Consider the following 18,215-nt stretch of genomic DNA (forward strand, 5'->3'; position numbering starts at 1 on the left):
ACTGTGATTAAATATCTCCCAACAAACAAAAGCCCAGGACCAGATAGCTTCGCAGGCGAATTCTATCAAACATTTAGAGAAGAGCTAACACCCATCCTTCTCTAACTCTTCCAAATAATTGCAGAGGAAGGAACACTCCCAAACTCATTCTACGAGGCCACCATCACCCTGATACCAAAACCAGACAGATACTACAAAAAAAGAAAATTACAGAAAAAACAAAAACATATTAGTTTAAAACCTTACTAAGATTTCTATTGGTAAAATAAAACACTACTATTATCTATTATCATTTATACTAGTAAGATCTTTTCCAACATTTTTCAGTTACCCTTGTGCCTCCGAACTTCAAAGAGGCCAACCAGAGTTCAATTATACAAATATTGCCCTTTCAATCCTAATATATATGTATATATATGTATATCATTTATGTTCTCTTTTTCACTCCCTCATCCTAAATATGCACATGTATAAACCCCAATATACATATATATCCCTTAAGACTTACCGTGAGAATTCATATGCCTACAACTAACTTAGAAATGATACAAAAATTATAGTCAAGAATAATCAGTAATTGAGATATAATATAGATGTCAGAAAGCACAATGAAGTCCAAAAACATGGGAGGGAAGACTAGAAGTAGGAGGCCAATACTTCAATGTACTAAAGCAAAGATTATAATATTAACTTGGTAACTTACTGCAGATCGATCCAGGAAGAACTGATGAAACTCAAGGAAGACACGACGAGTCTCCTTGGAATTGGTCTGTTTATACAGGTCTGAATAGAGATAACAGAGCTGTAGTAGAGAAAGAAATGGGGGAGAAATCATGAAAAATGTAATCTGCTGGATCCTCGTCAAGTAGGAATGCCTTGAACAAGTAGGTCACCATAAACAATGTAGTTGTTACCATATAACCAAGTCTTATAAAAAAATAAATTAGTAACATTTTAATCATCTTTCGTATCTAATATGTTTAGAAACCTGAAAGAAGTCCATCCACTCATCTTGCTGAAGTGAAAAGTTTTATGGTATATGAATCAATGTAAGAACTCTGAATTGGTGAAATCATAAAATATATTACCAATGTTGCAGGGTCAAACTGTGAAACTACATGGTGTAAGAAAACAGCCAAGTGAGCAGGGCGAGATTTTAGCAGTTCAATGCTCTGGAAACAGCTGCACTGCCCATTGATCTAGAAAAAGAGGTAATTATACATCAATAATGCCAATATATAAATGCAAAATGTAATGTCAGCTCAATTAAACGTAACTATCCAAATTTCACTTTAACCTACCCTAAAAAAATTCAAGATTTAAAAAAATTTCACTAGAATTTATTAGCAATACAGGCTATGGAATCTCCTCCTCTGAAAATAATCTCTTGGGAATAGGATGGAGGGAAGACCATCCTGGGAGAATAAAAGTCCAGGAGATGATTATCAAAGAGCTCACATGTCTACGAATCAGTATGCAAAAAAACAGGCTAATAACACTTCTAAAAATGCAATGGAAGGCTTTTTGCCTAATAACAAAATAGCTGTCTTCCTTTCGAGCTAATCGTAGAAATAGTGGTAGGAAAGGGAGCTGTATGATTTTAAATAAGACAACTCCTAGAATACTTGTATATTCCCAAACTACACTGAACACAGAAAACAGCAATAGTTAAACTTAAGGTAACCTAGAATCATATAAGTTAATCTAAACAAATAATACCAATTCTACACAATCTCTTTCAGAAAATACAAGAGGAGTAACACTTCTCAACTCATCTAAGAGTTCAGCATTACCCAAGTATCAAAACCAAAGACATTATTAAAAAAAAAAAAAAAACTACAGACTAATATCCTCCATAAACACAGATGCAAAAATCCTCAGCAAAATAATAGTTAATTGAATCCAACATTATTATGAAAAGGAAAATACATTATGACCAACTGTGGTTTATCCCAGGAATACAAAGCTGTTTCAAAATGCTCATAATATCAATTAATGTAATTTACCATATTGAGACTAAATTTTAAAAAACAACATATGATCATCTCAGTCATTCAACAAAAGTCAACATCCATTCATGATAAAAACTCTTATCAAACTAGGAATAGAAGGAAACGTTCTCAATTAAAAAAAACAGTATCTACAAAAAACCTATAGCTAACATCATACTTAATAATAAACGACTGAATGCTTTCTTCCTAAGATCAGGAATAAGACAAGGATATCCTGTCTCACCACACCGATTCAACCTCATACTGGAAATCCTAACTAGTACAATAAAGGTAAGAGCAAGAAATAAAAGATAAACAGATTGGAAACAAGGAAATAAAAATTGTCTCTGTTTGTGGTTGTCTATGTAGAAAATCCTAAAAAGTTACTTTAAAAAGCTCTTAGAAGTAGTGAGTTTACTAACAAGATCATGGGATACAAGGACAAGAATAAAGCCAATCATATTCCTATATACCATCAATAAACAACTGGAATTTGAAATTTTAAAAAAAATTTATAATAACATACCCCTCTCCCAAGATGAGATACTTAGGTATAAATCAATGACTTCTTATCAGCTTCAAAAGCAAAGCCATTTCTATTGGTCAAAGCTAAAATAAGCAATTAACCTGGGTAATTAGCCAATTAATTAATCTTAGTTCTAAGATTTTAGCTTCAAATCCTTATAAATATAATTTCAGTCTCCAGAAAGTGTTCATTTTTGCAAGAAATCAAACATCTCAGAAAATTAATAATTTGTTTTTTAGAAAAAAAGTCATCACCTGTTCATGTTCAGTACCAAAGTCATCATCCTCTGCTCCAATAATATGAGGTGCTATACGGGTAGAGGGACTCCCAATAAGTGATTGAGTGTCCTGGTGACATTCAGAGAAAAGGAACAGAAAAATTATCCAGTGGTCAATTTCAGAGACAGGATAAAGCCAAACCATCACAAAGACATGGTTCACTAAACTGACTGGATTTCTTTTTATTTTCTTTAGGTACTTTATTTTCAAAGTGGTTCTCAAATTGTCCAGTGTTGATTGTTTCTTGGGGGCGGGGGGCGGGGGAGAACATTTCCCCTGGAAATCATAAACACCCTTTGCTTACTACACCCTTGGTTATCTGATTCTAATCCCTCTCTGTATACTTCATTTATTATTTCATACATATCTAGACCTTGTTACAGAAAGAAATAAAGCTGGCTTACATAAATAGTTAACAATTTTTAAAAGTTAGTTTAAAAGTGAATGAAGACAACAGGACAAAGGAAAAATGAGAATAGAAGTAAGTTTAGCAGAGAGGTTAATACAAAAATTTCTAGTAAGGTCATATAATTGAAAGCTGTCACTGAACCTTATTTTTTCATTTAAAGTTCATTTTCATAAGCACACAATGCAGGGTTTTCAATCCCGGTACTGCTGACATTTTGGGCCAGATAATTCTTTGTTGTGGAGGCTGTCATATGCATTGTAAAATGTGGAGCAGCATCCTTGGCTTCTCCCCACCCACTAGATGCCAGGAGCAGCCTCCCAGTCATGACAATCAAAAATGTTTCCAGACATTGCCAAATGTCCCCCAAAGGACAAAATCACTCCTAGTTGAAAATCACTGCCATAATGCAATAAAATGTTCAAGTAATCACACAAACACTGCTATAGAAACAATGACAACAAGACTGTAAAAATAAATTGTAGGTCGGTAGATCTCACTCCGGTGCAATAGCTCACCTATGTGTCAATTCACTTACAAATTTGGATTTCACATGAAAAAGGCAGCTGTGGAACATTACTGTATAGTGCAAAAAATAAGGGATATTTGAATACTACCAACACTGAAATCAGAGACCATACAGTATTAAGAGAAATAGAAAATTTGGAACAAATATGAAAAAAATGAGTTTGGCTTAAATATGACAGCAGTTGAATGCTGTACGATCTGGATTTGAACAAAGAGAGTGAGGCTCTCTTTGATAGTGATTTGGAAGTTATCTGCACAGTAGTTACAGTTGAAACTATATACATGGACCAACAAGTTATAAATTAAGTGAATAATACATAGCTGTAGTTCTTCTTCCTTAAGTGTGTTGCAACTCTATGTATTTGCATTTCCTGAACTTGATTCCGCCTTTTTCACTCTTGTTTTTTAAACCATAAGCCTTTAATAATTTTTTTAAAAAATCAGGTAAAACGACAGAAATTTGTTTAAAGTATCAGTGAGACAACTTTTTATTTTGTCTTTGTTTATTTTGATGTGATACTTCTGATTTTCCAACAGTCCTTATGTTGCTAATAATAGATGAATCACAATATGCTGTTAAATCTTTTACTATAAAACTTTATACAAGTCCTAATTAAAAAATAAACTCAGAATGCTAAAAGTATTCAATTAAGAAGATGCAAGATCTAGCAATTCCATTCTGAGTATACACCCAAAAGAACTGAACGGAAGAACTTGAACAGATATTTATTTGTACATCCACGTTCAGAGTAACATGATTCACAACAGCCAAAAGGTGGAAACAACCCAAGTGTTCACTGATGAATGAATGGATAAACAAAATGTGGTATAGACACAAAATGGATTATTATTCAGCCTTAAAAAGGAAGGAAATTCTGATACATGCTAAATCACTGATGAACACTGAAGACATTATGCTTAGTGAAATAAGCTGTTCACAGAAGGACACATATTGTATGATTCTACTTATATGTGGCTCCTAGTCAAATTCAAAGAGACAGAAAGTAGAATGATGGTTGCCAGGAGCTGAACGGAGAGGATAATGGGGAGTTAGTGTTTAGTGGACACCAAGTTTCAGTCGGGAAAGATGAAAAAGTTCTAGAGATAGATGTGGTGATGGCTGCACAATGATGTGAATGTAACAATGCTGATGAACTTAAAAAAGGTTAAAATAGTATATTTTATGATATGTGCACTTTATTATAAAAAAAATTTAACCACCTAATATTACTAACTATAGAGTAGCTCTCCATTTACCAAATCTTTATTAAGTTCCTTTAATAAGTTTAAGCTTTTGCTCCAAAAAAAAAAAAAATATACACACACACACACAAATACCATATATCTCTGTCACTTAGGTATAAGGAAAGCTAAAGAAAACATTATCATTTCATGGAGTTCATACTCACAGTGTCCTGAATTACTTCACTTTTCTCTGGGTTTTCCTCTAGATAAATCCTCTCTTTCAGGCCACTCTTGGGACTCTAATGAGAAAAAAAAAAAGACATTCGTTTCATTTCGATAGGCTCACCAATGGAGATAAAGAAAAATTGTGTGAAAGAATAATGTTCTGAATTTCATATTTGTGTTTGAAACTACTGACTATCTTTCATATAATACTTGGCTCTGCTACTTTTTACGTGACTTTGGCAAGTCACTTATTCTCTTAGCTTTTTAGTTTTATGTTGATAAAACAATATAGAGTAGTTTTATTTCATCTTTAGGCCTGAGGGTTAATTTCTATCAAATAGCTCTAACCAGATATATTATATATCACAAATTCATTATGTCAGGGCTTCCCTGGTGGCACAGTGGTTAAGAATCTGTCTGCCGATGCAGGGGACACAGGTTTGAGCCCTGTTCTGGGAAGATCCCACATGCCATAGAGCAACTAAGCCCGTACGCCACAACTACTGAGCCTGCGAGCCACAACTACTGAAGACCACATGCCTAGAGCCCATGCTCCGCAACAAGAGAAGCCACTGCAATGAGAAGCCCGCGCACCACAACGAAGAGGAGCCCACACTTGCTACAACTAGAGAAAACCCATGCGCAGCAACGAAGACCCAACACAGCCCAAAAAAAAAAAAAAAAAAAAAAATTCTTTATGTCAAAATCAAACTGTATCTTTATCCATTTCCTCTAAACCTTTCTGCCCCAAACTATTCTTTCTAACCAAGTTAAAAGCATTTTGGCCTATTTATAGGAATGAAAATAAGCTTCTATTTTTCTGTTACTACCTCATGTAAACTGATCTACGGATTTTTATAAACTTTACATGGTATGTTTGGGATGACCTAATGTAAAATACAAACTATATGATACACAGAACTTCAATTTTGGGGGGATGAAGAACACCCCAAGCAATGGGAGCCATTCTTCAGAGCAGCTGAAAATGAGATACAAGAGATTTTTGTGTGAATGCCTATATGGAAGATATACGCTACCTATACATATGCCTAGATACCACAAGATAGAGAAAACAGTAGTTTCAAATATAAGCCCCACCTGGGAGAAATGGATGACTCTGGGTCAAGAGATATAAAAGATAAAGTGAGAATAATTTTGTCACACCAAAATGAAAGAAAGCTATGTTACTGGGGAGTCATGTCAAAAGAACATAGAAGACAAATTGAGGGGACTACCACCAGCCCAAAAAAAGGGACAATTTAATAAGTATCAAAAAGAATAATGACTGCAATGGACTTAAATGCAAAAAGCAAATATGTTAAAAATCTATAAATTCAAAATATTACACAGGTACACACATGTGCACACATGTGGGCACACATCCCACATTAGTGACCTTTGGAGAATGTTAGGGCATCAACTCTTCTGAAAACACATACATAAAGGAAAGTAATCAAACGTTTATATATAAGCTATATTTTAGGGCAACTTAAAACTAGTAAGGGAAAATTCTTCTTTATAAAATAATTCCATCTAATAAATACAGAATGAATGACAATATTATATTATCATTTTGAAACCTCTAATTAAATAATGGATGCAGGCAGTTTGCTATCAATGGCAGGTAAAAACATTAGATAAAAGCTTAATGGAGAAATTTATAATGAAGGAATCATGCTGACATCATCTGAACACCTTATACAAACTTAACAATCACAAAAAGACAACCAGACATTCTCCTCCTGATGTGATATGACAGGATATACACAGTACCACCCACGAATTGTTCTTGCCAAACAACAACTCTCAAACGTTAATCTGTTCAAGACTCTAGATCTTACTACCAATTTTCAGCAAATATATACTCAAGGAACATGTTAAACAACACCATGAAAATACAATTAGAATGTGGGTGGTTTTAACTGGGACATGTGACCCAGTTTAACAACAACAACAACAAAATAGCAAAAAAAAATAAGAGGAGGGAACTATTATAACTTAAGAGACTTATCAACCAAAGGCTGAAGACGTTGACTGGATCCTGATTCAAATAAACCCACTGAAAAAAGATCATTATAAGACTATTGGGGTAGTCAAATTGCATATTAAGAAAATATTAATTAAGATTTGATAATGGTATTATGGCTATCATTTCTTTGTCTTTTCTCTTAAAGATGCATATTAGTGAAATACTGTCTTAGACTTACTTAAAAATAATCCAGCATTTGGAGGGTATGAGGAATGAAGGAAGACAGACAAAAACAAGTTTGAGCACTTGTTGATGACTGCTCAGCTGGATGATTAGGTACATGAGGGGAATCATTATCTTAGTCTAGTTTTGAATAGGTTCGAAATTTTTGAAAATAATTTTTAAAAAGTCAGGTGCAAAATGAAAACCAGAGAGGCAGATGTTCTAAGTTTGAGATGATGATTTGTGATCAGGTTGCTTCTCTTGTGAGAACCAGAAATGTGGCTATTCTTTAAAGCCTTCTCTGAGGTGATCCAAAGCAGGGAATTTTACAATGATAATGATATCACAAACACCATAAAGAGATTATTTTATAAAAAAGGAGAAGAAAATTGAAAAAAAAAATTAAAAGCATTGATCGGTTCCTACAATCTTAACACAGTACAACTGAAACAAACATGGAAATCTATAAGCTAAAAGCAGCACATCTCTAGCTTCAAAAAGACACCTGTACGAATTACACGAGTTTGTTAGGTGTTCAGCGAATATCCTAGTCTGCACCATATCATCTCTCACCTGGATTTCTACAACATCCACTTATTTGGCCTCAATTTCCTCAAGATTACAATGAAAGTTAAAAAGAATATCTGTAAAGCATTAGGTACAACCGCTGTCACAGAGTAGGTATTCAATAAATGGTGACAATTTATCAGCCATTTAACACACATTTGTTAAGTTCCTCTTAAGCCAAGCAGTCTTCTTTTCTTGCTGATCTCCTGTCTCTTTACTCCAGTTCATTTTCCACACTGACATGTTTCTGACTGTGCCTCTTTCCTGCATGCATGATAAAGCCCAAACTCTTTACTCATTCATTCTGTTGTTCAAATACCAATTAAACACCAATCATGTGTCAAACAGTCTTAATTCACTGGAATGCCTGTTCCTACACTTGCCAATTCACTCTGTATTTCATAAAGTTATATTTCTAAGCCACAGATTTTATTGTTAACATTCCTCTAAATACAAGATAAAATTCAAAATTTTCATTTGTATCACTTGTTCTGAATTCCTACAATCTGTCAGCCTTTGTAGACATAAAGTCAAATATGATGGGTGCTTGGCTCTCAAGAAACTTTCCATCTAATGGTAGAGACAAGCCATGCAAACAGAGAGGAGAGCCAGCACTAAATCAAAAAGGAAAAATGTGAGGATTCCCAAAAGCAGTACTGCTGAACAAGTTATAACTTGGACTCAAGGCTTTGCTTCGAAGATCAATTCCAGCCGTTTCATCTATAACCCTAGTACACCTGTAAAATTCTCACTGTTCTCCCCAAATGTTATGCATTTGCATACCTTGGAGCCTCTGAGCACTGGTATTTTGAAACTAGGTAGAGGCAGATCACTTACTAGCTGGTTAAGTTTGGCAAGTTAGTTAACTCACTTTGGCCTCAGTTATTTCTTTTATTAAGCTGTGATAACAATACTACTACCTCATAAGGCTGTTCTGAGAATTAACTAAGATAAAAAATGTATAACACATATTACAGCTTATGGTATATATGCCCAATAAACGTAAACTACTGTAATTGTTTTCTTGAGTCAAAATTGAAATCTTTCATTAAGACAGCCTATCCAATCATAAGATTTCTATCAACATCTTTCAAAAAAAAAAATCCTCGAATTTTCCTTGCATGAGGAACTGAGTCACTGAGCGTTAAGCCTCAAAAGATACCCTAAATGATGGCTTAGAAGAGTGGTTTTCATTTTTTTTTTTTTACAACCTCCAATAAGAGAAATTTCACACTGCTAACCAGCATGTGCCCACATGCATACACACACACACTGATACATGTGTACATATACACACATGTGTATATATGTGTGTGTACAACAGAAGTCAAAAAAAGTAACACTTAGCTCTTCTACATGAAAAGTACTCATACTTCCTATCCTATTATTTTTTTAAAATATTGGCCCCAACCCACTAAATTGATTTTATGACCCACATTGGGGAAAAAAAAAACTGATTTAGATTACTTTCCTCATCACTTTTAAAGAGGGTGATCTATTTTTAATTCGTTATTCCTATTATTGCACACTACTTACAAAGTATTGCTGAGTAGGTAACACTGAACTTAGCTTTTAAGTATTCATATAACTATGGTGCTAATCATATTCAGCTTAAAATACTTTCTGATCATCTTCTTAACAAAAATCCACGTACATCTGGTAATTTCTGGGTTAATCAAGAAAGCATTACTAAACATGGGCTATTAACTAAAGTCTACCTAAGAGGACTAAGGCTTTTCCTCTTTGTAATGGCAAAGTGCCCCATGATTCAAGACTGAGTCACTATGACCACAAATGGAATATTAACATGCTCTTAAAGATATCAACAGTTGGCCTCTCGGTTCAGTAAGAAAGCACTGGCATTATTAACTTCTCTACCCACAAATAAGACGCCTGCTGGGAAATTCCATCTCCTCAAAAGAAACATTTGGCAATGGTGTCCAAGGGAAAAAGTGAGGTCTGGAATTAAAAGCTCATATACAACGGTATCCAGAATTTCTGTTCATCAAATTGCTGTATTAAAGATGGTGACAATAAAAAGTAAGTAATAAGAAAACACCTGTAGCTCACAAAACTTACAATCAAATCAAGAAAGAGGCTGTAGAGAAAAATACAAGAAGATAAAGGTGTAGAACACTTACATCTGCACTTTCACTACTGGGCCGAGACGCATCTCCACTGCCATAGTCAATTCTGCCTAGTCCATCACCAGGATCTGCTTCTATTTCACTGACTGCTAGCCCATCGCCTAATGGCTTGGAGGATGTAACTGCAGCTCCATCCTAAAACAGATCAAGCACACACACACACACACACACACACACACACACACACACACATTAAAAACAAACAAACAACAAAAAACCCTTTCATTATGGACTGTATAAAGAAACAGAGTTGCACTGCAACCTCAATGGAGACTGTTTAAATTCACCCAGTTTGATGTAATCAAGAATGCTAAAAGCTCTAAAAGTCAAAAGCGTAAATGACTACTAATTCTGGGGTTCTCAAATGGCATGACCTTAACGACAGGGAAAGTGATATTTCAGTAAAGAGAATAAAATCTCAAACTTCAAATAAAGCAAAAAGATAAAACAGTTTAACTTACATAATTTATATTCCCTGCCCTTTAGTAAAGATTATGACACTGTAACTTGTGGTTAACTGCCTTCCAACACTTTAGAATTTCAATAAATGGCCAATTCTGGGACACAATGCTATACCGTAAATTATTATAAGCTTTTAAATCAGGAACAACAGTCTTACTATTCAAACAGAGTAAGATTGTTGTCTTTGCTCAGTAATAACCACAACATAAACTGTCCATATTACTGAGGTGGAATACTCAAAACTTCATATAGCTAATGGGATTAAAAGTAACAACAACAACAAAAATGTGTAATGAAAAGTACACTGAACCAGGAAGTCGGGAGGCCTTACAGATGTGTGACCTTGTTTGAGTAACTTAACCAATTTAGGCCCTAGTTTTCTCAACCATTGCATGATTTTTTTTTAACTTTAAAATGAGCAGATTAGGATAGATGATTTCAAAGAATCCTTTTAGTTCTGTGAACCTACAGACCTAACTCATGAAGAATAACAAGTAAGCAGCTTTTACTCATTTCTCCATATCCCCAAACTAAATATTATAGAACATAAATCTGGTTGATGTATAAATGCTAAGCTATTTTTCTAGTGAGACTACCATCTTCAAAACATATCTATATAGCAAGTCTATTGAAATCTATTTTAAAATTAGAATAAAAATAGTTATTAATATGAATGTGCTTTGAATTCATCAGACTGGGTTTAAATACCAGTTCCATCACGTTTGAGCTACATGACCTCAGACAAGTCATTTAATTTCTCTGAGTTTCTCTAAGTGCTTATGTAAAATGGGGGGAAACAACAGTAACATCTAATCTCGAAGGGTGTTGTGCAGATTAAATAAGAAAAATCGTACGTCCCTACTTAAAAACATAACTGCCGTTCTGTTTTACAATGGCAGAATACATCTCAAAAATGTAAATATATGTATCTAAATATATTTTTGTAATTTGTGATATCAAAGCAAAAACACTCAATTCTTTCTAAAATTACTGTGGAACAAAGAAGCATGGTATCATGAGCAAGCAAACAATGAGAAAGAAGCCCACATTTCTTTTAGTTAATCATTATTTCTGTAACATCCAACACAGGACCTCCTGTTGGCCTATGCTAGAAAAAATAACTTTAAAAAAAAGGCAGCTGCAACACTCTCTGACACATTCCCAGAAGAAAATTCTCCTGCAAAAGGTTGGGTAGCACTTTTAATAGCGATGCTACCTGAGCAGAGCCTGTGGCTTTGGATAACTGCTCTTGCAGTTGAGGAATGTGTTTCTTGGCCTCTTGGATCTCTTTTAGCAATCTTTGGGCAGGTGTTCGGCTGTAATCTTCCTGCAATAACTGAAAAGTTATAAAAATATTTCAAGAATTAATTACTTATGTCAAGAAAATCTTTAAAAGTCTATTCTTAATCAATAAAATAGCTGATGGCGATGATTACAATAGTGCTTAATTATGATTATAATAAATACCAACTCAACTATGCCCACTCACGTTTTTACTAGCCTATAAAACAGCCCCATTTCTAACTTAGTACCTGTAGCCGTTCCTGTTCTTTCTGTAACATTTTTCTCAGAATTTCTACTTTCTGGTTATGAACCACATTGTTTTCCTCCTAGAAAAAGATAAAAAAACAAACAAAAAGACAAGAACCAATACAAGGAAAGTGAAACTAAGTATCGAAAACGAGTCATACAATGTTACGTCTCAGCTCCAATTTTCAATACCTATCAGGATTTTCTTATTTCTGGTGGTTATGAAGACAAACTTTTAAACATGACACTTAAAGATAAAAGGTTACAGGGAAATGTCAACTCTTCTATTTCACTTTTGCTAAACTAGGTTCAAAAAACATTAAATATTGATATTAGTTGAAGAAATGAAGTTGCCTTAAGTATAAGACTAATATCTTGGGCTTCCCTGGTGGCACAGTGGTTAAGATTCTGCCTGCCAATGCAGGGGACACGGGTTCGAGCCCTGGTCCACGAAGATCCCATATGCCATGGAGCAACTAAGCCCGTATGCCACAACTGCTGAGCCTGTGCTCTACAGCCCGTGAGCCACGACTACTGAGCCCACGTGCCACAACTACTGAAGCCTGCATCCCTAGAGCCCGTGCTCCGAATGAGAAGCCACCGCAATGAGAAGCCTGTGCACCGCAACGAAGAGTAGTCCCCACTCACTGCAACTAGAGAAAGCCCAAGCACAGCAACAAAGACCCAACGGAGACAAAAATAAATAAATAAATAAATAAATAAATAAATAAATAAATAAATAAATAATTTTAAAAAAAGAAAGGAAAAAAGAATAATATCTTACACTTTCCCTCCTTTGGATTTTTACTATCAACCCCCGTGCATGGTTCAAATTCCCAGTATTTCCTACCTGAAGTATTAAGACAGATCCCTAATTCATCTCCTGTCATTTCTCCTTGTTTTACAACCCTATAATATTTTATCAAATAAGTCTTCCTAAAATTCTGTTATAATCACATCACTCTCTTCCTCAAAAAATTTGTAATATATTCTTAATGCCCATTCAGTTACTTGTAAATTAGCCTCGTAGTTGTGACTTTTCAAAATAAATAGTCTTACTTTTTTCTACTTTTTTCTCATCTCCTACTTCATAAATCTTTAACAGGCAACCAGCCAAACAAGAGTCCTGGCTATTTCCCCAAAATACTTGATGCTTTCTTGGCTCTTTACCTCTGTTAATCCTGCTTCCTCTACCTGGGTTGCCTTCCTCCCCACTGCCACCATTAGAATGTTAACTGTTTTTCAAGGCTCAATTCAAATAATAGCTTTCCATAAAGTCATTCCTTATCACACCTGCATGTGCTTTCTCCCTCCTTTGAAATCTCATAGAACTTAATATTTTCCTTCTCATAATGTCTACAGCTGCCTCTGTAGTAAAATTACTTGTATACTCTTGATTCAATCTCAAACAACAAAGGTTTATTAAGTACTTAGTACTATAGGCCAAGCAATATTTCAGGCTCTGGGGACACAACAATAAATAAAATAAACAAAAAAACCCTGTCCTCTTAGAGTATATATTCTAAGATAACAAAGGACCTTGAACATAGGATATCTTAATTATATTTTTGTGAGTGGCACCCTGTTTTGTATATGGTAGGTGTTAAATATTTGTTGAATTATATCTGCTATCTCAATACCCTGTAATCATTCCAAATTATTAGATAATTATTTTTATCAGCAAGTTATTTTCTAGAATCTTAAACTTAAATTTGTTTATCAACTCAACACTTTGAAACTCAACATAAAGCAAAAGCATTATTATACAACTGAGCGTTTACAAAGACGTTTTCCCACTCTTACCCCCATGAGCACAGGACTAGTAATTCTCTCCATATTCCCAGATGCTCCAGGTGAATGAGGGGATGTCATGATGGGAGACATATGTCCAACGACTGATGGCTCTACTTCAGAATCAGCAAGTGGAAACTGGGGCGACCCAGGTGGGCGTCCCTGAACAGTGAGAGCTACATAGGAACCCGCTTGGGGTGGGCAGATGGAAGAAAGGGGAGGGAAGGGAAAATAACATTGTCAAAAAATTTTTACTACTTAATCTTTGATAGTTCTAAAAGATCCAGTTATATGAGAAAGTTTCATCATCTGCTAATCATTTCTCCACAGAAATGGCTCCCCTAAAATTCTAAAAGAACAATGCAATTTTCAGATAGCAAATCACTTACTCATAAGGTCAGATATTACTTAAAAGCAAGTAAGATTTATAATTCCAGTAATTATTTTTTAATTTAGAGAAGAATAAGTTATTATCAACTATCTACTAATGGCTATGTTCAATCAATTTCTCAAATGCAAATTTTAAAAATCACCATATTAAGATGATACTAATTAGACAAGGTTTAACTAATTTTCTGTAATGATACAATTTTAAATTAACTTTAAAAAATGTGTGTGACAAGAAATATCCGACAAAAAGCAGGAAAAAAACCCACAACAAATAAGTTGTGAATTTTAATTTTTAAAATTTGGAGAAGACAAATTCACTAGGCATTTTACAGGGAAAAAACTATGGAAAGCAAAATTACCCATAACCAGAAAGACTCTGAAACAGACATTCATGAGTTATCTAGAATCAAGAAGAAATAATGCTTTCCAAATAAAAAACTTTTCTAGATAACTGACCTTTAATGACAAAATCTTTCTCTTAGACTTTTCAGTAGAACTTTAAATTGTATTTCATACTTTTTCTCCCAATTTAATCCTCCCATGAAACTCGCTGGTAATTATTTCACAGTGTTTGGGGTTCTAAAAAATTTTTTTATACTTAATGATCACAAATGCTGTGATATTGGGGAGATTTTAAGCACATACACTTTTTAAAGTTTTTCAGTCATATTTCTCTCTGTCACAAAGTCATCTAATATATCTTATTGACTTATCCATGTGTTTGGTTTTCATAGCCTCCTCGTTCTTCCCTTCTCTTCTTTAGATGTTTTTAAACTGGTTTGATTTGAAATCACTTTTATTATGTCTAGAATATGCATTGAAGAGTAGGACATGAGGGAGCTCTACTACAAGTATAGCACACAGGGTTTAGGCATTTCAAATTTATATCTGTTTTCGATACTCAGAGTGTTTTATGCTTATTTTGAGTTTTTAGCTAGGCTCTTGTTATTGGATAAGTAATCTATTGCTACAGTCTTAGGATTTAATTTTTTAAGTAAAATTGATATTGGAACAAGTAAAATATATAACCTAAAAAGCTAAAGAAATAATCTTTTCATACTCTGCAACAGTTAGTTACCAAGCATATATTTATTATCATAAACCATATTTATGTAGCACATAAAAATTCATAAATCACAATCTCATTAAATAAGTAATCAAATTTATTCTAGTATGAGGATCTAATTCTGATCATCCCATTGCTTTTTAAAATGTACTAAAGTTAAGAACTAAGATCAAAGTGATCATTTTAGAGCACTCGTACTCTGATGAAGAGATAAAGGGATTCACAGGTTGCTTTATCTAAGCAATAATAAGGCCAAGAAGGATTTGTTTATTAAATTTATTCTAAAGATGTCCACTTAATGAAAAGAAGTAATATTAAATTAAAAAGTAGTGTTTCTGCTTGGCCATAAACAACTATCTCTTAACTGTAGTCTATTACACTGTGAAATAGTCTGATGCAGAAGACTACAAATTCTTAACCCTGGAGATTTCCAAGAGAAGACCACTCCCCTGGATTATTTAATCATTTACTTATCTGAGGGAACATGATTATGCTACATGATTTTGAAAGTTCCATTTCAGTTCATCCAGGCCACTGTGTCTGATTTCTCAACCTCTTCTCTTTCAGGTCAACTCATGCATTTCTTTCAAATATACTTTCATTATTACCAAGAATAACAAGGACATTATAATCAACCACAGCGGACTGTGGACTAAAGATAGAAGTGGACTAAAGATAGTTACTAGTAAATTAAGAATTTTCACCTCAGACTTTCCTTTAATACAGGGGTCAGTAAACTCCAGCCAAGGGACTAAATTCAACCCACAGATTGTTTTGGCAAATATTTAGTTTTACTGAAACACAGCCATACCCATTCATTTATGCATCGTCTATGGCTGCTTTCACATTACAATGAGAGTCGAGTAGTAGATTATCTGACCCACAAAGCCTAAAAAATTTACTATTCGGCCTATTGAAGAAACTGTTTGCTTATCTTTGCTATAAGCGTTTCAGAAAACAAAACTGAGGATAACATTCACCTACATTTGATTAGCTTCACCACTTCCAGATGGTTTGAATGAGTCACCAGAGTTCCATTCACCTGTAAGAAAATGAAAATAGTGTCTGTCAGATAATTCTAGTTGAGACAATTAAACTGACTTCAGGAATTATCATATGTAATACAACCAGTTATAACATAGTAAACAGGACTATATTAAAATGCATATATATTTGGTTCAATAGTCACTTTTACCACTATTCTATAAGGTATACTCAGCAACAAAATGAACTTGAGCACAAAAAAAGGCCTTGATTTAAAGAGATGCAAGAGCCGGGGTCGGGGGGCGGATATGGGGATATATGTATACATATAGCTGATTCACTTTGCTATACAGCAGAAACTAACACACCATTGTAAAGCAATTATATTCCAATAAAGATGCTTAAAAAAATAAAAAGGATATTATAACTATTATAACTTATTCACCATGAAAAATGACAAAACATACTATGCAACAGATTTGCAAATCCTTCACAGTGAAGAACTCTTGCAAATTAAAAACTCCCTTTGCTTTTAATTACAAATTCACTGATTTTCCAAAGGCATAATAAATTTTTTAAAAGATGAATAAGCAATATTTCTCCAATAATATTCAATTTACTATTAGTTTTCCAATCATCACCTAACCTTTACAAAGAAAATTAATTTTCAGACACGCTAAATGTAGGACGTGTTATCCAAAGTTTCCACTAAACCAAACAAATTAAGGTAAAAATATCAAACATGAATCTAACATTATTTTTTCTCTGATGCAAGTAACACTAATTTTTACAAGTTCAAATATATCGGGGTATAAAATAGAAGTAAAAGTACACTTGTCATGCCCACCAGAGATGATCACTGTTAAGCATGATGTTTAATCTGAGACATATTCTAGCATACACACACCAGATACACAGACACACATACATATACTTTGTAACTGCCTTTTCCTGCAAATAAAAAAGCACTGTTTTATTACATTATGGACGTCTTTCAATATAGGTACAAACAGACCTAATCTATTCTTTTTAAAAGCTGGAGGTGAAATGCAATTTATTTCTTTAGCCCTCAGTATACGCACATTTAGATTGTTTACAAGTTTTCGATACAATAAAGCTTAAATGAATTTTCCTGTACACGTATCACTTCACATTTAAACACCTATTACCTTAGATAAGCTCCTAAAAGCAAAATTGTGGTCAAAGGTTATATACTTTTTTAAAATATGTAACTTTTTTTTTTTTTTTTTTTTTTTTTGCGGTATGCGGGCTTCCCACTGTTGTGGCTTCTCCCGTTGCGGAGCACAGGCTCCGGATGCGCAGGCTCAGCGGCTATGGCTCCCGGGCCCAGTCGCTCTGCGGCATGTGGGATCTTCCCGGACCGGGGCACGAACCCGTGTCCCCTGCATCAGCAGGCGGACTCTCAACAACTGCGCCACCAGGGAAGCCCTAAAATATGTAACTTTTGATACACATTCACAAATTTCCATCCAAACAGATTTTACCTAATTTATATTCACAACAAGTTTATGAGAGTAGCCATTTTACCATACCCAAACTATGCCAAATGTGTATCATTAATCTTTAAAATTTCTGACAACCATATATATTTTCACCTATCATTTAATTTCTACTTCTTTCTTATCAGTGAGGTTGGACATATCCTCATTGATATATTATTTCAATTACTTTGGAGAATTGCCTTATAAAATTCTTTGCCCTTTTTTCTGTCAGACTATTTATACTTTTGTTAGTAATTTGAAAGTGCTCTTTACAATTAAGGCTATCATATTCTGTAATATATTTCAAATATTTATTTCCAGATAGTTCTTTGTAAATATGTTCATGGTGTCTTTTCCTGTATAGTAATTTGATTTTAAGTAATCACATTAGTTAGTTGTCTTAAGAGTAATTAGTGACTAATCCATTCTTTCCCTACTGATCAGAA

General features: G+C 34.1%; 1 protein-coding gene across 5 annotated transcripts in view; it reads right to left on the reverse strand.

Moving 5' to 3' along the window:
• ARHGEF12 (Rho guanine nucleotide exchange factor 12) overlaps nt 1-18,215 on the reverse strand; it is a 145,188-nt gene that overhangs the window by 39,487 nt on the left and 87,486 nt on the right. For 3 of the 5 annotated variants that reach the window (XM_027082014.1, XM_027082011.1, XM_027082010.1), the window contains 9 exons: nt 16,268-16,325; nt 13,840-14,018; nt 12,039-12,116; nt 11,723-11,842; nt 10,039-10,179; nt 5,139-5,213; nt 2,772-2,864; nt 1,089-1,199; nt 704-802 (listed from right to left, as the gene is read on the reverse strand). In XM_027082014.1, the coding sequence (XP_026937815.1) occupies nt 704-802; nt 1,089-1,199; nt 2,772-2,864; nt 5,139-5,213; nt 10,039-10,179; nt 11,723-11,842; nt 12,039-12,116; nt 13,840-14,018; nt 16,268-16,325 (954 nt within the window). The remainder of the gene's footprint in view (nt 1-703; nt 803-1,088; nt 1,200-2,771; nt 2,865-5,138; nt 5,214-10,038; nt 10,180-11,722; nt 11,843-12,038; nt 12,117-13,839; nt 14,019-16,267; nt 16,326-18,215) is intronic. The other 2 variants (XM_027082012.1, XM_027082013.1) reach the window with 2 other exon arrangements.

This window comes from Aethalodelphis obliquidens, unplaced genomic scaffold, assembly GCF_003676395.1.
Source record: "Aethalodelphis obliquidens isolate GAN/ISIS:26980383/991018 unplaced genomic scaffold, ASM367639v1 scaffold46, whole genome shotgun sequence".
NCBI classification, from domain to species: domain Eukaryota; kingdom Metazoa; phylum Chordata; class Mammalia; order Artiodactyla; family Delphinidae; genus Aethalodelphis; species Aethalodelphis obliquidens.